General features: G+C 40.7%; 1 protein-coding gene across 5 annotated transcripts in view; it reads left to right on the top strand.

Moving 5' to 3' along the window:
- NR5A2 (nuclear receptor subfamily 5 group A member 2) overlaps positions 1–25,862 on the top strand; it is a 115,128-nt gene that overhangs the window by 47,541 nt on the left and 41,725 nt on the right. For all 5 annotated transcript variants that reach the window (XM_084637319.1, XM_084637323.1, XM_084637320.1 and 2 more), the window contains one exon: positions 20,395–20,514. In XM_084637319.1, the coding sequence (XP_084493445.1) occupies positions 20,395–20,514 (120 nt within the window). The remainder of the gene's footprint in view (positions 1–20,394; positions 20,515–25,862) is intronic.

Here is a 25,862-nt window from a genome sequence, read left to right on the forward strand (position 1 = left end):
GCATTGACTTGAGTCTGCCTACTAGGATCCCATTGCAGGATCAGTTCCTAAAGTGGTAATAGTAAGGGCTACCTTTTGAGGAACTTACCCACAACTTTTGACTCAGTCCTTGCTCAGACAAATTCCCACTGAAGTCAGTAGCGTTTGGTTTGAATGATAGCTAAGTAAGACCCTCAGGATTTGTTCAGAGTTAACAGGAAATATTATGAGGGTTATGCTTGCTACACAGTAATTGCAGAACGTGGCAATTTTATTAGCAAATTTAGCAGCAATGGCAGCTGTTACAATTTTATGTTAAAGAAAGTACACTAGCCATGACCTCCAAAATTTAAGCATAGCTGTTAGTTTTGTTGCTTAGATTAATCAGTTACAGCTGTGGTTTTCAACCTTTTCTCATTTGTGGACCCCTACAAATTTTGAAAGAGATGCAGACCCCTTTGGCAATCGTAGACAGTTGAAAACAGTTGAAAACCACTGTTCTATGGTAACGACAACCCCATTCACGGACCCCTTAGACATAGTCTGCAGACACTAGGCAGTGACGCTGGAACTAAGGGTGCTGGGGATATGGCAGCACCTCCCACCCATCATAAACAGGGTTTACAGTTTTGTTCAATGGCTTTAAGCACCCCTACTATACAAATTGTTCCAATGCCACTGCCTGGGGAACTGCGGACCAGAGATTGAAAACCACTGGTTACAGTAATTCAGTCTTTCAAGAATTCTATTATCCACTTTGCCAAGGCTAGTAATTTTTTGTTGACAGGCCAGTAAAGTATCATTAGTTGTACTTTATCCATAATCTTAATTGATTATGGTAAAAGTGAGTAAGTAGAATTGTACCTGGGCTGGAAAATTTCCATGACAATTGTGCAAGGCTGGTGTAATTTCTATAAGAACTAAAAAGCAAGAGGAAAGTAAAAGCACACTGTATTTTCATTAGTCATCTCTTTTCAGCTTTATGTTCTTTTCTCTGTAGCAAAGGAGATTTATTAAAAGCAACAACCTGAGGTCTTCATTCAGATATGAGGTTTGCGGTACAGTATAATTTGCACTATAGGGCAGAGGTCACACTGATGAGTCTGTTAATGCAGTCACTCTGGGATAAGATCAATCTCCATACTTCATCATATTGACCTAATAGCTCATTGGCACTTCCCTCCTTGAACTGATTAGCTCATGTGTGAAAAGAGATTGATGGGTTTCTGACCCTGAGGATTCTATCAGGGTACCACCCATGACAGGAGAATTAGATGTTTTCACCACTTCATTTGGGTGGCTCATTATGTGCATGACTCACATAATAAGGGAATAAAGGTTATATAATTGTTTTATCAATTATTCAGAACAAGACATCAGGGTTTTTTTCAGTTTTGATTTATACTATTACTATACTGAATCTTTTCCAACCAGGACATAAAAAGTAGCCATGAATAACCTGAATGCTAAGCATGACTACCTTCAACAACCACATATTAGTGACTTTATAATGTTATTTTTCCAATGCAAAGTAATAATAGATATTAGATTTAGAAAGGACTTCATGGGTCATGTAGTCCAAACCTCTATATCATGACAGGATACTGATGATATATATATATATCCAAGTATATATATGTGTGTGTGTATGTGTGTGTGTGTGTATATATATATATATATATATATTCATGTAGTACTAGTATTGTCTGTCCAGCTCAGACTTTTAAGTGACAAGTTGCATGCAAAATTTGAGTTAAAATATAAAAAATGCAATTTTTTCCATCTTTAAAGATCATTTGCAGGACCCCAGTTTCAACCTAGTTCATCAGCCAGTCACATATTTGCAAAATGCATATATCTGATACAGAACACTGGATTTTAATGCTGTGTTATCGCATATGAGAAGGGCCCTACCAAATTAGCAGCCCATTTTTGGTCAATTTCATGATTTCAGCTATTTAAATCTGAAATTTCATGGTGTTGTAATTGTTAGGGGTCCTGACCCAAAAATGAGTTGTGGGGGGATCGCAAAGGTTATTGTAGGGGGAGTTGTGGTATTGCTACCCTTACTTCTGCGTTGCTGCTGCTGCTGGCAGCAGCGCTGCCTTCAGAGCTCGGCAGCTGAAGAGCAGCGGCTGCTGGCTAGGAGCCCAACTCTGAAGGCAGAGCTGCCTCCAGCAAAAGTGCAGAAGTAAGGATGGCATGGTAGGTATTACCATCCTTAGTTCTGTGCTGCCGCCTGCAGAACTGAGCCCTCAGTCAGCAGCCACCACTCCACGGCCACCCAGCTCTGAAGGCAGCAGCGCAGAAGTAAGAGTGGCAGGGCATGGTATGGCCATCCTTACTCCTGGGCTGCTGCTGGTGTGGCGCCGCCTTCAGAGCTGGGTTCCCAGCCACCAGCTGCCACTCTCCGGCTACCCAGCTCTGAAGGCAGCGCAGAAGTAAGGGTGGCAATACCACAGTGCCCCTAAAATAACCTTGCAACACCCCTGCAGCAACTGTTCTGACCCAAGTGAAGCAACTTCCTTTTGGGTCAGAACCCCCAATTTAGAAACACTGGTCTCCCTCATGAAGTCAGTATAGTATTGGGGAAAAGCACACAAAAGACCAGATTTCACAGGGGGAGACCAGATTTCACTGTCCGTGATGTGTTTGTTATGACTGTGAATTTGGTAGGGTCCTACATATGAGACAGAAAATCTGTGATACAAAATAAACCGCAGCCAGAAGACAAATTTAAAATTCGCTAATGGTGGATTGAGTTTTAAAATGTGTGCATTGTCATAGAGTCTTTACAAATATAAAGCAGTATAAACTGAGGGCCTGATCATTTTTTAAGTCAAGAAGTTTTGTCTGAAAATTGGCTACTGGATCAGGCTCTAAAGTATTTATAATAAAATGTAATACAGCCCAATTTCAGATATGTCTGATTGCAGGATACACAGCTATGCAACATTATAAAGGACATGGAGTTAGACATTCTCACTGTATTCTTGTATATGGAATAAGACAGCAAATTGCTAATAATATCCTGCTGCATTATTTCCCTAGACATTCTGGCTTTATTTGGGGGACTGTCCATTTATGGGGAATGGTAGATTTTTTTTATTTACATAGAAGTTCCCATGCATGTTCCACACAGTGAAGCAGCCCTTTACTATTATTATTTTTATAATAGCACAGAGACCTCCGCTGAGACAGGGATCCATTATGCTAGGTATTGTATAAACACATAATGAGAGACAGTTTTGCCCTGGAGAGCTTACCATCTAAATAGACAGGACAAACAAAGGGTGGGAAAGAAAACAAAGACAGAGACTTGCCCAGGTCATACAGCAGGTTAATAGCAGACCCAAAAAATTCCTGTCTCCCAGTCCAATGCGCTGTCTATTAGATCACAATGAATGTGTTTCTAGATCAGTTCAAGTTACAAGCACACAAATTTCTCAGATTAATTGTGGATTGCCAGATCCTACAACATAGGGAAAACTTAATTTTCTATGCATTCCTTGCATTCTCTATTACAAGATCATATAACTTCCCAGTGAATAAAGAATAAATATTGGGTGAGCTCTTGAACCATCTAGTTAGGTCTAATTCATTGACAAATTACTGCATGCAAGGCACACATTGGATGAAGGGGAGTGAACCACAGGCAACATAGCTCCTTTCCTCATCCCCTGGCTGACACCCAGAAGTGAGCAGAGAAAACCTAATAAGTTGGGGTGGAACAGCCTCTTAAACTTCTTCCCAGACTAAGGAAGAACTTGCTCTTGGATATAGGCATTTAGGAACTCACTGAGCAACATTTAGAGGTGTTCTCACAAGGCTGTGTCCAATTGAGTGAGTTGACCACTGCTTCAGCATTCCATACTCACTTTGTTGTAAGGTCCATGTTCATTTTGTGCCTTGAACAAGCACCAAGTCCCTTACTGGAAAAACATTTTAATTAGGGCTGTCAATTAATCACAGTTAACTCATGCGCTTAAGTCAAAAAAATTAATCGCGATTAATCGCACTTATAACAATAGAATACCAATTGAAATTTATTAAATATTTGTGGGTGTTTTTCTACATTTTCAATATTGATTTCAATTACAACACAGAATACAAAGTGCACAGTGCTCACTTTATATTATTTTTTATTACAAATATATGCACTGTAAAAATGATAAACAAAAGAAATAGTATTTTTCAGTTCACCTCATACAAGTGCTGAAGTGAAATCTCTATCGTGAAAGTGTAACTTACAAATGCAGATTTTTTTTCGGTTACATAACTGCACTCAAAAACAAAACAGTGTAAAACTTTAGAGCCTACAAGTCCACTCAGTCCTACTTCTTATTCTGCCAATTGCTAAAACAAACAGGTTTGTTTACATTGATGGGAGATACTGCTGCCTACTTCTTATTTACAGTGTCACCTGAAAGTGAGAACAGGCATTTGCATGGCACTATTGTAGCCAGCATTGCAAGGTATCTACATGCCAGATATGCTAAACATTTGTATGCCCCTTCATGCTTCGGCCACCATTCCAGAAGACATGCTTCCATGCTGATGATGTTCATTAAAAAAATAATGGGTCAATTAAAGTTGTGACTACTTCTTGGGGGGAGAATTGTATGTCTCCTGCTCTGTTTTACCTGCATTCTGCACATATTTCATGTTATAGCAGTCTCAGATGATGACCCAGCACATGTTTATTTTAAGAACACTTTCACAGCAGATTTGACAAAACACAAAGAAGGTACCGATGTGAGCACTTGACCCAAGGTTTAAGAATGTGAAGTGCCATCCAAAATCTGAGAGGGACAAGGTGTGGAGCATGCTTTTAGAAGTCTTAAAAGAGCAACATTCTGATGCGGAAACTACAGAACCCAAACCACCAAAAAAGAAAATCAACCTTCTGCTGGTGGCATCTGACTCAGATGATGAAAATGAACATGTGTCAGTATGCACTGCTTTGGATCGTTATCAAGCAGAACCCATCATCAGCATGGAAGCATGTCCTCTGGAATGGTGGTTGAAGTATGAAGGGACATATGAATCTTTAGTGCATCTGGCACGTAAATATCTTGCAATGCCAGCTACAACAGTGCCATGTGAACATCTGTTCTCACTTTCAGGTGACATTGTAAACAAGAAGCAGGCAGCAAATTCCTGCAAATTGAAACCAACCTTGTTTGTCTGAGTGATTGGCTGACCAAGAAGTAGGACTGCATGGACTTGTAGGTTCTAAAATTTTACATTGTTTTATTTTTGAATGCAGGTTTTTTTGTACTTAATTCTACATTTGTAAGTTCAACTTTCATGATAAAGAGATTGTACTACAATTATAACTACAGTTGAAGTCAGTGGAGTAATTGTAGAATAGCACTGGTATAATTGAGAACAGAATCTGGCAGAATCTTGTGTACAAACCAGTTCTTGGAAGGTACTGTAGGTGTCACTTGTTTAGTGAGAAAGGTTACACCTCCTTTCCCTTATTCCCTGGCTCTTTCCTATTATCTACACCTCCTTAAGTAGCAATAATGGAAATCAAGAGATGCAGAGCTTGATAGACAGGAGAATATACACATAGCAAAATTTAAATTAGAGCCAATTTAAGCATTTTGTGTATTTTAACGTATGCAAAAATCGGCACTATGGGATATGCAGCACATGGAAGTACAGAACCCTATGTGCATAGAGAGGTTATTCTAGTTGTCCATTATGACGACAGTGGTTCTTTCTGAAATTAGCATGTCTCTGTTGCATAAGAAATAAATATGTTCTCCATCTTATATTTAGTTGATTGTTAATAGACTATTTCTTATTGCAAAAAATAAATTCCATTCTCACTAGGATGAAGGTCCTCCTTCATCTTTCTTTTAGCAATGCATCTGTATGTGCTGTATTCATTTCTCTCAGGTTTTGATGTTGCTGTTTTCTAATAAATTTCACAAATGAGAGCTAATACAGTGGTAAACTTTATATATAGACTACTGAAATAAGTGTCAGCTGCAAAAATGGGGTAGGTGTGAGAAAAATGATGCAATAAATATCCAATAAATCACCAAGCAGGAGATGAACTTTAAATATTAGAAATCATTTTACATAATGCTAAAACACTTGTGACTCAAAGATGTCAATAAGGACTTTAATCAAAGGCTGTTGTAACATATTTTATAATTGCTGATTCAATATATTCAAAAATATGACTGGGACTTTTCAGCTTGGAAAAGAGATGGCTAAGGGGAGATATGATTGAGGTCCATAAAATCATGACTGGTGTAGAGAAAGTAGATGATAAAGTGTGGTTTACTACTTCTCATAACACAAGAACTAGGGGTCATGAAATTAAATTAATAGGCAGCAGATTTAAAAACAAATAAAAGGAAGTATTTCTTCACACAACACACAGTCAACCTGTGGAACTCCTTGCCAGAGGATGTTGTGTAGGCCAAGACCATAACAGGGTTCAAAAAAGAACTAGATAAATTCATGAGGATAGGTCCATCAATGGCTAATAGCCAGGATGGGCAGAAATGGTGTCCCTAGCCTCTGTTTGCCAGAAGCTGTGAATGAGCAACAGGAGATGGATCACTTGATGATTACCTGTTCTGTTCATTCCCTCTGGGACACCTGGCACTGGCCACTGTCAGAAGACAGGATACTGGGCTAGATGGACCTTTGGTCTGTCCCAGTATGACCATTCTTATGTTCTTAAATAAAATCACCAACAGCGTTTTAAAATTCACCCGGCTTTGTCCTGTCTTCTGATTCCCAACAGAGAACCCACTGGGCTTAATTCTGATTTCATTTGTACTGAAGTCAATGTAGTTACACCAGTCTACTAGTGTAAGTGTGATAAGAATCAGACCCATCGTGTTTTCGTATTTGGCATATTGGAAATAGAAGTAGATCTACTGAAGGGAAGAGAATACTTTCATTACCAGAAACTAATATGCAAAGTATGTACCTTTAGCAAAATTTTACTAACTATGGGCTCATCTCTGCATAGCTTTACTCACTTTAGTGGAGCCACTTATTGGAGTAAGGATTACTTACAGAAGTAAGCTTGCAGGAGCAGGGTCCTATGGGCCAGATCCTGTAGAAGGCATCTTCTTGCCTCCTAGTAAAATATGTGCTGGAAAGTATAGTGTTTCTCTATACCTGTCGTTGTATCCACTCTGATACAGAGAAGTCCCTGCAGTGTAAGCAGAATTTCCAATTGAAACGCAAAATAACTTTTTTTTTTTGGTAAAAGAAAAAAATAAAAGAACCCAAGAAACACACATTTATAATTCATCAAAAATAATGCTGGCTACAAGATACTGAATAATCTACATATACGCTAACATTGATTACAGAGACAGAAATCTATTTTTCTGAAAAGCTCATGCTAGTATTTTAAGTGTTGCATTTGTTGGATTATATAACACATATAAATATACAGCTATGACCTCATTTTAACTTTCAAATCATTTGAGTCTTCCTCTGCATGATGAGAGCTTTTGTTTACCTTTTCCTTGGGGGTACAATCTCCAAATTGTGTAGATTCTAAGCATCCATGAGGAATAGAAGTGCCAGATCTGCAGTCTGGTTGCCATTTGCTGCTCTCCAGGGCCCGTTCTGGCAGTATGGTGTCCTTACACATATATCCCTGTGCTGTACTCTTACGGGAAGAGGGAACCACATGAACAGGGTGCTGTTAATGCCGGTATTTCTGCAAGTTTGGGAGATAAGCATGCAGTTTAGAAATTGCCACACCTTGGGAGTCTCTCGGTGCCTGACTGTTGGCCTGTCCCTACTTTGCAGCGATCTTATGTGTAGGTGTTGATGGGCATATCAGAAGGGAGCATGCCACAGAGCCATTGCTCTCCGTTTGCACAGCTCCTACCACACAATTTCTTCCTTTCTGCCTGTGTAAGTGGAGGAAACCAACCCTAGATTACTAAAGTGAGTATTTGATCCTCAAGTGCAGCTTTATAAAATGCAAAGTCAAAACACAGCTACTGTACAAGAGCCCAGTATGTTGCAGCTGACTATACAGTACACATTTTTCCGTACTTTTTCAGAACAGTGGCAGGAGTTTGAATTATCAAAAGACAATGGTTAGTGGAATAGTCAGCAGCAAGAGCCCTGCATTGCATGTCAGAGTCCTAGGTAGAGCTGTGAATTGGTTTGCTGGGAATTCTGAAAAAAAATCATTTCAGGTCAACCCCAATTTTTTTTAAAATTCTCAGCATATTGAAAAGTCAAAAAACTGATTTGACCCCAAACAAAACATGTGTTTTTTTTTATTTTGAGCATTTTCAAATGTTTTAAATAAAACTGCAGGAAATTTTGAAAGAAAAATAATTTTAAATGAAAATGTTTCATTTTAAATGTTGAAATGAAATAGTTAGACTTCAGAATTTTTTTGATGTGAATAATCTGGCAAAACTGACATGAATTTGCAAAACTTTTTGCTGTTGTCGAATCTGCAACGTTTCAGCTGACATTCCCTCCCTCACCCCCACAGCTCTAGTCCTAAAGTCTATTCCTTAGTCCTGCATCTCATTCCAGGAGGTTGGTAGTGGTTGGGAGCACAGTGGATTCAACGTGTTCAGGCCTCGCTAAACAAAAGACATCATACATCACCCTGGAGCAAGGGTGACTTTGGAGGGGATGTTAGCCTCATGTTCCCCTTACTGTTAGCTGAGGGGAAGATATAAAGTAGGTGTCACTCTCCAAGTCCTCCACAGACTGAAAGGGGGAAGCCAGGGCTTGATATTCCAGACGTTTAAAATATCTTTAAAACTTTTTAAAAGGCCACCTATACAGACCATAAATGAGCAGCACCCAGCATACACAAATCATGATAAAACGTACAGTTAACTAGTATATCTATTAGCGCTGAAATACACTGGACTAGCCATTGCCCACCTAAGGCTATCCTGGGCCAGATTCACCATTGCCCTGCACCTGCTAGAGTCGTGCACAGAAGCACCAAGTGGATGTAAAATGCTACCAAATCAGAATGGATCTGATACTCACTCTGCACAAGTACAACAGGTGCAGGGCAATGGTGAATTGGCCCCCTAGTTTGTAAACATATTTCCTCTCCCTTAATTAGGGGGGGGCACTTTTATTGGCAGATAGGTTTCTACTACAGTACCAGTGGATGGCTGGAACAATCAGAGTTAATATTAAATCATTTTTTCTTGGACTTTGTAGCACTTTATTGCTGAGCATACAGATAATCATCAAACTTTATAATAGTGTTCACTGATTCAGCGAGTTATATGCATTGTCATTTAAAACCACATAGACAGCTATACCCTGCATTCAGAAGACAATGCTGTGTGCAAGAATTTTTCATTGTTACCAGCGACATATCAAGATGTACCAAACCCCTCCCCACCTATGTAACAATTTGTGAGCTACACTTGCATTCCAGGGCAGAAATTGGCCCTTCAAGTGCACTTGTCTTATAAAACTTTGATATGGGGGGATTTGCTTCACCATAGCATAAGAAAATGTAATAACTGCTTTAGCTATAGACCTGCAATGACTTTTGAGTGATCTCCAAACCACGCTTGAAAGAAAGTTCCAGCATCCCTTGAATTTCTGTGCTTCAGGCTGAACAGTTCAGACAGATGTTTAATCACTTCAGATTCACTGGGAAATGGCTATTCAATTGCCTAGGAATTAAAAAGCAACATTTTGATGTGAATGCTTCAAGTTACTTCTTGACTTTGAGAAACATAAGTAAAACCAATTCAACCAAAGCCAACACTTACAACTTTTTTATCATGTCAGTTTTAGATTTTAATTTCAGTAATTAGATACCCTCCTGAATTTTTACTAGCAATAGATCACAAAAATATATTGGCAGTTGAAGCAACTTAAAAAGCAACTTATGTTTGCATGAAATAGGATCCTCAACAAAGGAGCTGTAAAACTGGAATGCAGGTTGCGTTCTTTCGAAAAAACTTCAACAATAATAAGTAAAATATATATCTTTATGCAGTGCACAAAAATGTGTAATCCCTGAAAACTCAAAGGTAATTCATCAAGTTCCAGTTGGAAAACACTTCTTCAAGAGGAAAACAGAAATAGAGCTGCAGTTGTTGATTACAATACGATAAGTATTGTGAAGCGCTATTCTAAAAAAGAAGGTTTTGATACATACAGTATGGTTTTGATAAGGTTATAGTACATTTCAGCAAAACATACACATTTTTCTTCATTTTACTGTTTGCCAGTTTCAGCGTTCTTCTTCAAAGAAAACAAAAGTTTCTAATGATTAACATTCTGTGCTGTGGGAAGTATACACTGTCCAACAATACTACCGTTGTATTGCACTAGCCTCCCTCATCTATAACACCAGCATAGATCGTTTTTACGATGAGTAGCCAACATTTTTGAGATAAGTCCTTCCTTTAACTAGACTTGATAAGCATGTGTTCTGTATTGCAGTGTCAACAAGGACCTGCTCCTGCTCTACTGAAGTCAATGACAAATTTCTGTTGATTTCTTTGGGAAAGGATTGGGCCCAAATTAGGCAGGACTCCTCAGATAGATTTGATCCTGGAGGTACTGTGATGACACAATACTCAGAATCAGATCTTGCATTTTTGACAGATGTGTTTACCTCACACACAAAAATATCCTATACTGGATCCTTTTATGTGCTTTATACTGTGTAAGAGAAATCAGCCAAAATGAGTATATATTTAATATATTTCTCATGCATAGCTCATAGTTATCTCATAAAGAGTGCCAAACTTTTCTTTAAAAATAACTTTGAGTCATAAGTAATTTGCCCAAGGTTCCACAGTGAGTCAGTGGAGGAACTCAGGCATAGAACCAAAGAGTCCTATCTTCATACTTGCATTTGGGTAATTAACAACAATCTTAATTTTACTGGACACATTCTGAGCCAGTTCTGAAATGAAAAACTCTTAAATCCTCATCAGCAAATACAGGTTTGTGTCCTGCCATCAGCCAGCATGCAGAACTAGGGTGACCAGATGTCCCGTTTTTAAAGGGACAGTCCTGTTTTTTGGGACTTTTTCTTATATAGGCCTCTATTACCCCACACCCCCATCCCGTTTTTTTCACAGTTGCTATCTGGTAACCCTATGCAGAACACCCATCAGTAGAAGCTCCGTGTACAAATCAATAGTCAGCCATAGCCCACCATTAAGCTGGCCATGTTTTTTGTTTAGTATTTTACATGCCAGGCACTTTCCTCATAAGGCTGATATTTGGTTGTTAAATGCAGAGACTCCCACTGGAAAAGCAACTGATAGGCAGCATTATGGATGTTTTCTGCTGGGTGTTTGTGACAACTATGTATTTCTCTCTACTTACAGAAGGAGATGATACAAATAGTCCAAGCAGCATGAGACACAAGCTTACATCTAGCTCCCAGTTCTCTCACTCTAAGTCTCCCCTTCTAAACTGGCTTCCAAGGACATCACATGGACAGGGGTTGAGCTGAATTTTTTTGAGCTTTAAATCCTAGATCTCTTTACTCCCTTTGAACTCCTGTTGCCATGCTTCATTCCCAGGCACCCACTCACCAGAAGGTAGACGCCAAGGACTACACGAGGGTATTCTCTCTTCCCCTTAACTCTAAGCCGGAGTTAGAGGGTAGCTGGCTCTCTTTTCCTCCCCCACCTAAACAAGGAGTAATGACAGAACGAGGAGTAATGGTCTCAAGTTGCAGTGGGGGAGGTTTAGATTGGATATTAGGAATAACTTTTTCACTAGGAAGGTGGTGAAGCACTGGAATGGGTTACCTAGGGACGTGGTGGAATCTCCTTCCTTAGAGGTTAAGGTCAGGCTTGACAAAGCCCTGGTTGGGATGATTTAGTTGGAGCTGGTCCTGCTTTGAGCAGAGAGTTGGACTAGATGACCTCCTGAGGTCCCTTCCAACGCTGATATGCTATGATTCTAAACCAATGCATAAACTTGCACTGTTAGAAGGATGATGTTCCAGTCTCCATTCTAGTCTCTTCCACAACCTGTGTGTGTCCACTTCCAAGTCAAGGAGAGAAGACACTGCACAGGTCCGTGCTTTGGCCACCTCTCAGTCTAATTATGTGTAACCTCCTCTATGGCCAGATCATCTTGCTCACTCATCAGTCCAATCACATCACACACACCCTTACACTTGAATCCTTCAAGTCTACATCAAGTCCAGGTTTATCATCCTTGCTTTCAAGGTTTTACCTTACTTCTACCTTCTTCTGTATGTCTTCTCTCCTCTCATCTAATAGTGAAAGTCTATGCACTGGTTTCCAGTTCACTTCTTAGTGTGATTCAAGATGATGTTGATAATATATAACGTCTTGAACAGTCTGGGACCCAGTTAACCAAGAGACAACCTCTTACCTTTCAGCCCACTGACCCTGTTAACATTTGCTGGCATGATCTTACTGTTGGTTCATAGGATTAAAGTTGGCAGGATGAGCAGTATGGCTTTTTCAGCAGAAGGCTTCCCTCATCTTGGGAATCCATTCTACTTATTGGGCGACCAGAATATGAGACGAGTAGCCATCAGGAAACAATGCTAGTGACACTTACTTACTTTAGCCCGGAGTTGATGTTGGTTATGGTGTATGTACATGTAATTTGGCTATTAACATACCCATGGAGGTAGTGAGGTCCTTGTGGTTTAGCTGTGCAATTTTAAAAAAATCTTTATATACCAGCACCTCGTTAATTTATTTATAGGCTTTATACACATCATTGATCAATCAATCATCTTGTCTTACCATGTTTTTTCCAGTGGTGGACTGTGGGGCTAAGTTTATTTCACTTATACTTCACTAACACCAATATCTTATGTGGCTCCTCCCAGTTTACAAAAGCTTACAGGAATATTCCATAAACGATCACATCCCGTAAGATGTAGAACACCACCACCTTTAAATTCATCTCTGTGTCCTTCTAATGCAAACTGTATAGCATTCTGCTGCTCTACCAGCCTCTCTGATAGATGCAAGAATCCCATGCACTGCTACAGACTAGGGACCGAATGGCTAGGCAGCAGTTCTGCAGAAAAGGACCTAGGGGTGACAGTGGATGAGAAGCTGGATATGAGACAACAGTGTGCCCTTGTTGCCAAGAAGACTAATGGCATTTTGGGCTGTATAAGTAGGGGCACTGCCAGCAGATCGAGGGACGTGATCGCTCCCCTCTATTCGACATTGGTGAGGCCTCATCTGGAGTACTGTGTCCAGTTTTGGGCCCCACACTACAAGAAGGATGTGGAAAAATTGGAAAGCGTCCAGCAGAGGGCAACAAAAACGATTAGGGGACTGGAACACATGGCTTATGAGGAGAAACTGAGGGAACTGAGGGATTGTTTAGTCTGCGGAAGAGAAGAACGAGGGGGGTTTTGAGAGCTGCGTTCAACTACCTGAAAGGGGGTTCCAAAGACGATGGATCCAGGCTGTTCTCAGTGGTAGCAGATGACAGAACAAGGAGTAATAGTCTCAAGTTGCAGTGGGGGAGATTTAGGTTGAATAATAGGAAAAACTTTTTCACTAGAAGGGTGGTGAAACACTGGAATACGTTACCTAGGGAGGTGGTGGAATCTCCTTCCTTTGAGGTTTTTAAGGTCAGGCTTGACAAAGCCCTGCCTGGGATGATTTAGTTGGGGATTGGCCCTGCTTTGAGTAGGGGATTGGACTAGATGACCTCCTGAGGTCCCTTCCAATCCTGATATTCTATGATTCTATGATTCTGTGTCAAAAGAGATGCATCAGTTAAGTTCTCTCAAGAACGCACTAATTTGTGCATGTGTATTTTGCTTTTTCTCTACTACTTTTATGGGCTCTTGCTCATTAAATTAAAATAGGTGCAAAGTTTGTGAGCCACTGGCAGGTGTTCACTGTTGCTAGTTTTATGAATCTTGTACAACAGCAGGAGCAGATTATGTGAAAACATGGTGGGGGGGGATTGTGAATTTGTCATCTCCCAGCGCTCTCCCAGCACTGATTTTGTAATGAGATGATAAAAACTTGGGAGGTGAGCTTTGATAATGTTAGCTGCTGTTGGATCCTTCTAAAACCAGAAATGTAAAGTAGTTTGTTCACAAAAGTTGTTGCCTGTAGCTGAGGTAGATTTTTTAAAAATATATTCTATGAGCAATTGCATGAATGGAGTCACGTATTTTGGCCTCTTTTCCAGGTATGAGTTGTTACTCATGAAGACTGTATGATTAAACTTTGTTTCAGAGCTTGTTTTATTATGCGGTAAACAGAGTTAGAGACACAATAATGTGCGAATTGCAATTTATGTTGGAGGTTATTATATGTAGAGCATGGTTTAAATGGTTTTATAATCCTTGTTGTGCAGCGTAGACTACAGCAAAATGACCACAAAGCAGAGTTTCAGGTATTCAAATTATAGTGGCAGATTCTGAATACAGTTATGCTATTGTAAATTCCAAGTAATTCCATTTACTTAAAATCTGGCCCATAGGGTACATCTACACAGCAAAAAAACCACTCACGGCACCGAATCTCACGGCCCAAATCAATTGACTCAAGCTCATGGGACCTGAGCTGTGGGGCTAAAAATAGCCACGTAGACATTCAGACTTGGGCTGGATCCCAGGCGCTATTTTTATCTCCATAGCATGAGCCCCATAAGCCCAAATCAATTGTCCCAGGCTCTGAGACTCACTGCTGCCGGGGGCGGAGGGTGGGTTGCTGCGTAGACATACCCACAGTCTTTTCAGGGTGTGTATGAATGTTGTAATTTACAATCCTCTCTCCAGCTAACATGTTGCTTGGTTGAAATGGCAAGGGGTGTCAAATACACGTTGTGGGCAGAGGAAAAGAAACATTTTTAATACACACTCAGCCTTGCTCTGTGATCTGAACAGAAATGAGTTATCGTGGCCACACACAACATCGGGACAGAGCTGAGTTAGTGATAGCTCCAGCTTCACTTTGATCAGAAATATATCCATCTACTAAGCCCGCTCCTCTTTCTCTCCTCCGTCGCTGTTGCCAATGGATATGTGAATTGTAGCTGATATTTGAGCGTACATATATTAACTTGGTTTGCACACTGTGATTGTAATAAATACAGCAAGGGGGTTTTTAACCCATTTAAAATTATTCACATAAAAACACGTTAGAAGAACATTTTTGCTAAGTCAAGCACTCAAAAGTTAGGGAATGCCAGAATAAAGGTGGTCTGTGCAACCCTAGTTTGTCCCCCTTGTGCATATGAATCATGACACAGTCTTTAATTACCTGATCACATACTATTTTTTCCACAGGACCACTGCCTTGTGCAGTGCACAGAATGGATGGTGCTACTGAATAAGAAACTATTCAATATTTTTTCTACATGTTGTTCAATATGTGGCCCCAGGCCTTATTTATTGTACATTTATTCAAAGTCTTCTCTGAAGACAGAAGTATTAATTTCCTTGTGGTGTTTTCTGTGGTGGTCACCACTATAGTATCTGAGTACTTTACAAATATTAAAGAATTTACTTTCACAACATGCCTGTGAGATGAAGGAACATTTTACAGATGTGGAACTGAGGCACAGAGAGATTAAGGTCAAAAATATCCACTAATTTTGGTGCACACGTTGAGACACCTAGGACCTGATTTTTTAGAGTACTTACCATAATATAGCACTTTATGTGTTCAAAGCACAGCTCCCACTGACTTCATCTGCAGCTATGAATACTTAGCACTTCTACAAATGAGACCCCAGAATCTCAATTCAGGCACACAGATAATGAGGAATACACTATTACTAAACAACTGTAAAAAGTCTGGTTCAAGTGACTTGGCTAGCATCACATAAGAACTCTGTAACAGAGGCAGGGATAGACTCCAAATTTCTAGGGTAGCATTCATTTGCCTTAACCGTGAGACCAACTCTTCTCTTCCCACAATCTCCCACCTCATTCACTACATACCTGCCAATATATGGCCCACTGGGGATATTAGTTGACAGCTCCTCCATGGACCTGTGAGCATGGATATGTACATGGCACAGCTCCCAAACTCCTCCAACATTTGTCCCTGGTACAAATCTACATAATGTGTCAGGTTGCAGCTCTTCTTCCAGCTCCTCCAGAACCTCTTACTGAGTTCTCTCTGCATTTCTCCCCACATCTCCTGATCCTCGCACCCCATCCACCACCCTGCGTCACGAGACCTCCTCATCAACCTCCTTCTGGCATTGGCCAAGATGGCCATCAGTCATACCAGGAGGAGAAAGCTGGATAGGGCAGGGGTGTTCTGCAACTGTGGAGCCTATTTCCAGTCCCTTGTCTGCCACATCTCCAGGCAGAGTTCCTCTGGGCAGTGTCCACTGACTCCTGAGCTCCTTTGGGAAGCAGGGTGTACTGTTCGGGGCTCTCTGCCCAGTGTCCCCTTCTGGTTCCTAATATTCAACCTTTAACCTCACTCCCGTTCCTGTTTTCTCCTTTGTTGTCCCCAACAATCAATTGTAACCTGGACTTAGTGTCTCCCCCCTTTAATTGAGGAGGTGGGCCTTTAGTTATGAGCAGGCCTAGACCCGCCGGCCCCAGTATTACAAATAGTATGTACCTTCCAAATTCTGCAAGGTAGAAGCAGGTATCCTACAGTCAGCAATTTCTTCACTACAAAACCCTCACTCATCCCCAGAACAGGTCCATCTTGCACACTGAATGAGACAGGGTTCTGTGGAAAAAATAGTATGTGATTACGCAGTTAAAAGCCGTATCATAATGCATATGCACAACAAGGCCAAATTAAGGTTGCACAGGTAACCTGACTTCTGGCGTTACCTAACTTTTGGGTGGTTGACTTTGCAATTTTAATAATATTCTTTTATTGTAGATGTTGTGTGTAATTTCTTAGGTTTTTAAAAAACCCACAAAATTCCATCATGTGGCATCAAATTGATACCTATATAGGTCATCAGCAGGGCTGGAATCTCTACCACATATCTCTACCACTTAAACTAATGGAGTTAACTGATAACAGTAGTAGGCTGTCATCCTCTGTGAGGAGGATAGCAGGAGATGAGAGTGAGTTTTACAGGTATTGGTTGACAGCACTGCAATTGCAGCAGAAGCCCTGCTCAGCAGTAGGCTGGAACATGCCAAGTACAGACAGAATCTTCAGGAAATTTAGCTGCTAAAAATCTGAAAGGTCTGTACTGAGCATATGTGAACTGCAATTTTTCAAAGGCTTCTAACTTGACCAAATTTGGGCAGATTTTCCCGGGGCTGGAAAAAGATACATCCCTCATACAAAGTCCAAAGTCCCTGCTCCAAAGCATGGGAGAGCTAGAGGTTCTCAATGAAAAGGTCACCAGGATTTTTTTTAACAGGGGAAGAACAAAGCACTTTTCCCATGTTTCTTTCTTGGAAAGTGGTTGAACTGTTTTGGCTGAAACTTTCCACAACAATTTAGGCTGAGGCAGACAACCACCATGGAAAATTTCAGCCCAAATGGATAAAGTTTCACAAAATTATAAGCAACTGAAAACAGGAACTTATAATGGGAGGTGTCAGGCAGCCTTAATAATAGGCGGCACTACTAGCCAAGCTTATAATAAAAGCTTTCAGTTTCTTAGGCTAAGCAAACCATACAATTAGTACCACCCTGTTGGCTGTAGCCTAAGTCTGAAAGGGTGCAACTGATAAAAAGTTCATTGAGTCCTAGAAGTTAAAAATTGAAAAGACCTATTACATCACCTATTCCAGCTCTCCAGTTATGCAGGATTGTTCCCTGAAATACATTTTTCTAGTGCTTTGTCCAGTCTAGTTTTAAATGTATCAAATTGTGCAGTGTCCACCGCTTCCTTTGGGAGGCTCTTTTGCAGCCTAATAGGTCTGTCTCTCAGAAATTGTTTTAGGTAGATATTCAGCTTAAATTTTCCCATCTGTAATTTTGTTTTATTTCTCTGAATTATAAATATTTTAATTATCCTCAGTTCCTATCCATCAGTGGTGTTTACAGCCTTTAAATATTTGTTGAACCTTATCATGCTTCCCATTTAACTGTTGCCCAGCAAAGCCACTGTACAAATATGTATTTTTTTAGGGCAAAATCATGCAGTATCCTAAGCAAGCAAAACTTCACTTGGTGTTGGTAGGACTACTACTTGTAATGAGACTGTAGGGTCATGCCTTTAATCATTCCTTAAAAGTCAGACTCACACCCCCCCCCCCCAACAATTGTGCTGCTTTTATATGATTCCCCTGCAATTTGTCTCTTTTTTATTTTTCTTTTTGGCCAGGAAAAGAAAGTCCAAAACTAAAAACAATATTCCAATTGCAGTCACACACATTTTCACTGAGAAATTCAGTTGCTGGAACCATCCTTGTCTGCAACGCGGTGCCTCTTTACATAACCAACCCAAACTGCATTGCACGTATATACATTGTACTGCAAGCCACTTCTTTGCAGCCATATCATATTTTAAAGTTTTCTATCTAATTTGCTATTCGCTATTATCACTCATTCTGGCAAACCACTTCTAGCAAATGCTGTTTTCCCTTAATTTTAATGATAGTTGGAGCAAGCCTTTTGTATTATTCAAATTTCAGTACTGTGCAATATTATGCCCCCAGTTTTTGAGCATTAATAAAGATATTAAATATGGTTCCACTATTCTCTAGATGTTTTACAATATGTTTCTCAATATGTTCTAAGTATAGAAATAAGATTAACAATGTGGCAATAAGAAATGATCACTCATTTTTTTTGAAGCTTCATCTATGACTATTATACAGTCATTAAAATTGCACGTCTGTGGCTGTTCATGTTGTATCATCTATGTCATCTGGGCCATTTTCTGTAAGAAAAACATTGACATTGTGCACTTTACCTGCATTTTTCTCTCAAAAAGATTATTTTTCACTGGTCCCACTACCTAATGCCATAGCATTGGTTTAGTTTTTGTCATGCCTATTTATTCAGACTAAGTTTTTAAAAAATGAGTGCTCCTAAATCCATAGCCTGAATTTCAAAAGTGCTGAGCACATAGCAACAGCCATTGATTTCAAATGTTCAGCACGTTTGGATTAAGTTGCCTAAATCAATTAGGAACCTAAATTCAGGAATGCATTTTGAAAATCTTGGTTTCAGTATACAGTAGCACCAGAATCCTCTAGGTTCATTCTGGCACTGTTTACTCTCTGTATTCAGGAAGGTGTACTACTCACAGGAAATTTACCCTTTATTTTGCATGTTTTTTCTTCTCCTCCCTTTTGGGAGAAGACAGACTCCTTTAATCTCAGCCTCTTCCAGTCTGTCTCTGACTCAGATTATAATTGCTATGTTTCAAAGCCTGGACAATATTCTAGGTGGTCAGAATCAGGACTAGTGTCAGATATGCTTCTGCTATTACCAGATGCAGTCAGTGATACAGCTCTTACTACTGTACAAATTCTCTGACACCTGCTTGTACATACATTTTCTTCTCCTGCCTGGAGTCACCCTGCTCCATTTTGTTTCTAGAAGTAAACCGTGGAGAGGAAGCATCCTTCCTTTTTCAGTGTAACACCACCACTGCTGGAGGCAGTATTTACTTCTTCCTGAGCCTGCTCCTTGTCACGGGATTAATCCTGGACCTGGGCTTGTCAAGGCAACTGGGTTTTTGATACTTTTCTGCTGATTCTCCAGTACTTCTAAAGAGTGAGGCTCAGTGGCAGGGAGATGGCTGCACTAGCACTGTCTTTTCTATGCCTGTTCTGTGAGTCAAATAAGATCCACTCCCCAAAGCTGGGGGGGGGGGGTTTCAGAAGGCCTAAAATTCTTTAATTACTTCTTTTAAAGTGTGTGTCACGCTCAGTTATTCAATTTATATTAATCCATGGTGAAAGTTGCAGTTTAAAAGAACATCGCCATAAGAGCATAATAGGCATATAATAATATTCAGCTCTTCTCCAGAGCTTTTCTCTCATAGATCTCAAAGCAGTCTAAAGGAAAGTGAGTATCATCTACATTTTGCAGATAAGGAAATTGAGGCATGAGGTCACACAGCAGGCTAGTGGTTGAGAAAGGAAAAGAATGCTGATCTCCTGAGATAAGCACCTAATAAGGTGGAAAAATAAAATTAATTGCTCAGTCATTGGCATTTCACCAGGTGTCCAGTATAATTTGGTTATTATGCTCATGGATCACCTTATTCTAGCAGTTAATCAATTGTAAATATTCTACTTAACCATAGATTGTGCCATCTAATGACAAAGGCCTATCAGCTGCGATATCAGTGTTCTGACACCCATAATTATTGACATCACTTCAGTTCTCAAAACGTTAAATCTGAATATCTGAAACTTAACTAGACAACTAAAAAGGGTGGTATGCTACCTTCTTCTCCTTCAGCAATCTGTGCAGTATGAGTTCTGTAAAAGTTATTACCAAAGAAATATTATCAATTTTTCTGTTTGTTTTACAGGTTGATGACCAAATGAAGCTGCTTCAGAATTGCTGGAGTGAACTCTTAATTCTAGATCACATTTTCCGGCAAGTGGTACATGGGAAAGAAGGCTCTATCCTTCTGGTTACTGGGCAACAAGTGAGTGTTCAGACTCCAAGAGGTGTTGTTTTTTTATTAATCATCTTCAGAATAGCAGGAGCTTAACTAGATCAGAAGCACTTGTGTTCTGAAATAGAGAGATTGGCTACAAATAATGTAGATAAAATGACTTGTGTACTCTGTTCCTAGTCCAATGATTACAGTTAAACTTATAAAAGCAGATATAATTATAAGCACTTTGCTTTTCCAATCTACTTGTATACCACCATGATTGAAAGAGAGTAGACCTGAAGTGTCTCTCAAGAAGTTTTATTTCCTAGGGCTAAGATGGTTTCTGACAAAAACTAGGGTTTAGACCTGAGCAATAAAAGTTTATTTTTCTTTGAGAATTCTGGTTTACTCAGAATAATCACTGGTCAGCTCAGAAGTTCCCTGCAGCTATTACCCAGTGTTGCTAAACAGCTTCTAAAAAAGTTGATTGTCTCCAGGCATCAGAGGTATAGTCTGTCTGACACAGCAAAAAACAGGCTAAATTATGAAATGAGGAAAATTGTGGGAAAATCAAAATAATATAGAAAGCTTTGAATCATTTATAATTTCCAAAAGCACAACGGGCTTGACAATGAAAATGAGAACCTATTAATAGAATACATATTCAGACTTTAATGGAACAAAATGTACAGTATCAGTGAGAGGTAGAGTGTGCCTGTACATTTGGTTCCTGATTCAAAGTGAAAACAAATGATGGTCCACTGGTATTTAAGTAACTGCAAACTATATTCCTGGGGGAATTCTGCGCTATTGCGCATGTGCAGAATTTATGTCCACCACAGATTTCTTTGCTTCCCTGCAGAAAAATGACTTTCTGACAGGGAAGCAAAGGAATGACAAAAGAGCAGTCATGTGACCCTCCCCAGCAGTATGCTTCCGGTGCCCCAGCAGCTTGCAGAGAGGTAAATCACTGTGGGGCAGGGGGCAGGACTGGGGAAGACCCGGCTGGTGGCTCCTACTCTTGCACTGGGCTCAGCTGCTAGTCCCGGCTGGGCTGAGAAGGACTGGGCTTCCTCTTCCCCTGCATGGCATCCAGGGCTGGGTCAGACCCATCCCCCAATTTCTTTCCCAGCTGCAGGAAGCTCTGAAAATTCTGCCCTCTACCCCCTGCTTCCTGCACCCATCACTCCTCAGCTACAGTGGGAGGGATCCCTCTACAGGGAGCTGCTCCCCCATCTGCCCAACCCGCATGCATCCAGACCCCCTAATATCCAGCCAGCGCAGCCAGTGGAGCCATTATGGAGCCTCCACATTTATTTGACAAATAACATTTGCAGAATTTTGCAGAATTTTAAAATACTGTGTGCAGAATTTTTAATTTTTTGGCGCAGAATGCCCTCAGGAGTAAAACTAAGCTGCCTAGATTGATATGCACAATGGGAAACAACTCTTTTTTCCAACTACAGAAATACATCATGCATGGGTCTATGCTGTGCAGAATTTGCTTAGCAACTTAGTCATAATTTTATGAATGGAGGCCATTTCCCTATGCTCAGAAGAAGTGTTCTGCTTGCTATTAGAAAGTTTATCATCACAGACATGGTCTAGTGGTGCTAGACCAGGACTGGGCAGCCACACTACTCCCACATTCTAATCTTGGCTAATCCTGATGCCCTTTGCAGCATTTGGCAAATAACTTAATGTCCCTAGGCCAAGATTCTGCCCCACACTGAGATCAGCTGAAAGGAGTGGAATTACTCTGGGTTTATATTGGTGTCAGTGAAAGCAAAGTCGATCCTCTGTTTCCCCATCTGCAAAATGAAGATAATAGTAGCGGCTTACCTACCACACAAGGATGCTTATGATTTTTATGTTTATAATTCCCTTTCAAAATGGAAAATACTATCTGTCACGATGACACATTGGCAGTTTTCTATTCCTGAGGGTTGTAGTAAATTAATGTCTAATTTATTTTATGATTAACTTATTCCCTTGCATTGCAGCCATTTATATGCAATAGTAATTTCTTATTGCCTTGTGCACTTTTAGCCTGTACTTAAAAAAAAAAAAAAAAAAAAAAGAAAGGTGCTTGTGATACAAAGACAAAGCAGAAGATTTCATGACTATTGGGCAATAATGCACAGCAGGCTGCATAATAATTGCACTGCTTACAAATGATCAGAGTTGCTTGGAAAATTTATTTTTCCAGGCAAAACTAGAGTCTCAAAATATGACTAAATTGGACTGGTTGCATCCATTTTTGCCCCACCACTGACAAGCTGGTCTAATATGTCCTCTTTTCAGACCCAATTTCACCTACGTCTCTTCCAGCATTAGTGCTGCATTAGTTGGTGCAGGCACTCTCAGCATCCCCTTCAAAGAGTTTCTCCTCATCCATTGAGCACTCTTCCTTCAACTTGAAATGTTCAGAGAATAGAGGGACCCACCCTGCAAGAACAACAACAAAAACCAATTTCAGTGCCTCTCCTTATGGATGGGCTACTGCTCACTTCACTCGTGCTGAGAACTAACTTAGTCTCCAGCTAATCTCCTACAGACTTTCACTGAGAAGTAGAGATGAACAGCAGCCGGATCAAATAGGCTATCCAAAAATAACAGCAGTCTGAGACTGACTGCTGGTAATAAGACAGTAAATAGTCTGAAATCAAACACACATCTGGTAGATTCTAGGTATGCAGTCTCATCCTACTCTGATCACCATCAATATGGAATCAAATTCATTGCTAGTGGAAGTGCACACTACTCCATTGACTGTGCCTGTTTATGCTAGTGGCCTATCCACTGGAACATTAGCAGGGAACTATGGGATTGCTCTAACTATGCCAGTATAAGTAATTTGCCACTTGTAATTTTAAAACACTCAGTTTAAAAGGCCATTCAGGACTAACAGAAACTATTTTACAGAGAGGCTAGCTGAGTGTTCCAAGGATCAGGCTTTAAATATCCAGACTTACTAGAACCACAAGTTCAAATCCTGGCAGGATAAACTCATCCCATTTATATCTGAGAGAGATAAACTGAAACTATGGCTTACTACGCAGGGAGAATTTTTGATAGAAAGCTTAGAAACTGTCGGCTTTACACTGATGCTAAAGATCCCACTGTGTTTTTAGTAATTCTGGGGCACCAATGTCCTAGACCAAAATACTTCCAACCTCTGCTATTGTGCAGCGTGCTGTGTGCTTGTTGACTGCTGCCCGGCACCCAAGATGTAACGGTGTGCCTCAGTTTCCCCAACAGTAAAATGCAGATAATGCCTGCATCACATCAATAATGCCTATATTAAGTAATTGTCATGACATTAAATTGCTCAATGTCTGGAAAGTACTTGAGTCATTTGACTGAGAAGCGCTATGGATATTATTTGTCATTATCATCCTCACTATAAGCAAGATTATAGGGCAACATACAAGCTTTCAGGAGAAATGTTTGTGGTTCTGGCTGTCACTATCTTTGAGTACAAGCCCATCATTTTTTGTAAATGGAGTCCTATATAGTCTGCTTTGTTAACTTGGAGACATTAAGAGCTAGATTGTGACTAGCCCTGCAAGGTAATAAAGTTAAGAGAGCCCAGAAAGCCTTCCTCCTTGCACCTTTGCCCATGAGCTGGTTATAATCATAGCCATTATGCTCTCATAGGGGAAGGACCACTCGTGGCTAGTGATGCCAACCTTCTCTAAGGCCATGGGAAGAGCAGGATAAATAAGTGTCATAAACTTCACCTACTCCACCCCAGCCAGCAGAACTGGGCCAGTTGCATGAAGCACACTCTGTACCCTTTCAAAGGCTTCGAATCAAGTACAGGATGTCTAGGGGCTCTGGTTGGAGTTCTGCACAGCTGTACTGCCCTCTTTCCAGCCACATGCCGACCCTTGATAGGAAAGAGCAGTCAGTGGCAAAGCAGCAAGCCCTGGAGCTTGCACAGAAAGGCTTTGTTTTATTTATTTATTTGGCTGGAGTTTCATAAATAATGCGGGGGGGGGGTGTTGCAAGAAAGCACTTTTTCAGATCATTACGGTCCCTCAGCAGTTCCTCATGGATGAGTTCCTTTCTGTGCACGTTTCATTTTCTGTACTAAATGCTGCCCCTCAGCAACAGTAATTACCATTTCAAAAGGACATAAACTAGCACAGGTGCATTTTACATCTCTTCAAATTTCATAACACAAAACAACCAAGGAATGAGTTGCACTGTATTCGTTAATTGTAAATCATTGCCACATTGCTTTCCATGTTCCAGGTTTCACAGGCTAACCGCGTGGTATGTGATGGTAACAAACCATTTCCCATTAAAGAGAAACTTTAGTTCCTCCAGGGTTATGTGCTATCCTACTGAATTCTCTACATAACAAGCTGCTGTCATTTTTCTTGTTCTCAGAACTCAAGAGTAGACATTACAACAGAATATTATTCATTGTTCATGCATTTTGCTGCAGTAGTTAATGTGCAACATGAGATATATTGCCCAGGCTGCCAGGACATGAGTTATTCATTTTGATCTTACCCATGCTCCCCTTATAGTTGCAGTAAAATCCTCTGCTTTCTTAGTATGGTATTATAAATCTAGTTGAACTCCCCCTACTGGACATTCATCAGACAGCTGTGAGGGAATCCAACCACTGTATCCTGTGTGCTTTAAGCCTCTGGAGCATGGGTGGCCAACCTGTGGCTCCAGATCTGCATGTGGCTCTTCAGAAGTTAATATCTGGCTCCTTCCATAGGCACCAACTCTGAGGCTGTAGCTACAGGCGCCAACTTTCCAATGAGCTGGGTGAGGTCAGGGGTTTGCTCACTGCTCAACCCCTGACTCTGCCACAGGCCTTGTCCCTACTTCACCCCTTCCCCCAAGGCTCCCACTCCTTCCTGCCCCGTTCCCTGAGCCTGCCATGCCCTCGCTCCTCCCCTTCCCCCCAGAGCCTCCTGCATGCCACTGGAGGCATGGGGAAGGAGGGTGAGGTGCTGATCAGCAGGGCTGCTGGCAGGCGGCGGGGGAGCTGATGCGGGGCTGCTGATGTATTACTGTGGCTCTTTGGCAATGTTCATAGGTAAATTCTGGCTCCTTCTGAGGTGCAGGCTGGGGTCTTCAGACACACTCTTGTGATGCAGATCTGTCTAGCAGCCCATCCTGAGAGCGGAGACCTTGTGATCCAACTGCCAAGACCCTGGGACCAATACTGACCATTCCCCCCGATTCTCCTGTAGCTTAAACACACTGTCTCCCAGAACTCCAGTTGTGTGGGTGTTCTGGGTCCACAGGTTAACTCTTCTAGGCACGTGAGAGGCATAACACAACACAGACAGATTTTGCACAGATTTCTAAAACCATCATTCTTCCTTTAAAAACCACAAGAAATGCACAGATCTATATAAAAATAA

Source organism: Lepidochelys olivacea (assembly GCF_965140295.1).
Source record: "Lepidochelys olivacea isolate rLepOli2 genome assembly, chromosome: 8".
NCBI classification, from domain to species: Eukaryota; Metazoa; Chordata; order Testudines; family Cheloniidae; genus Lepidochelys; species Lepidochelys olivacea.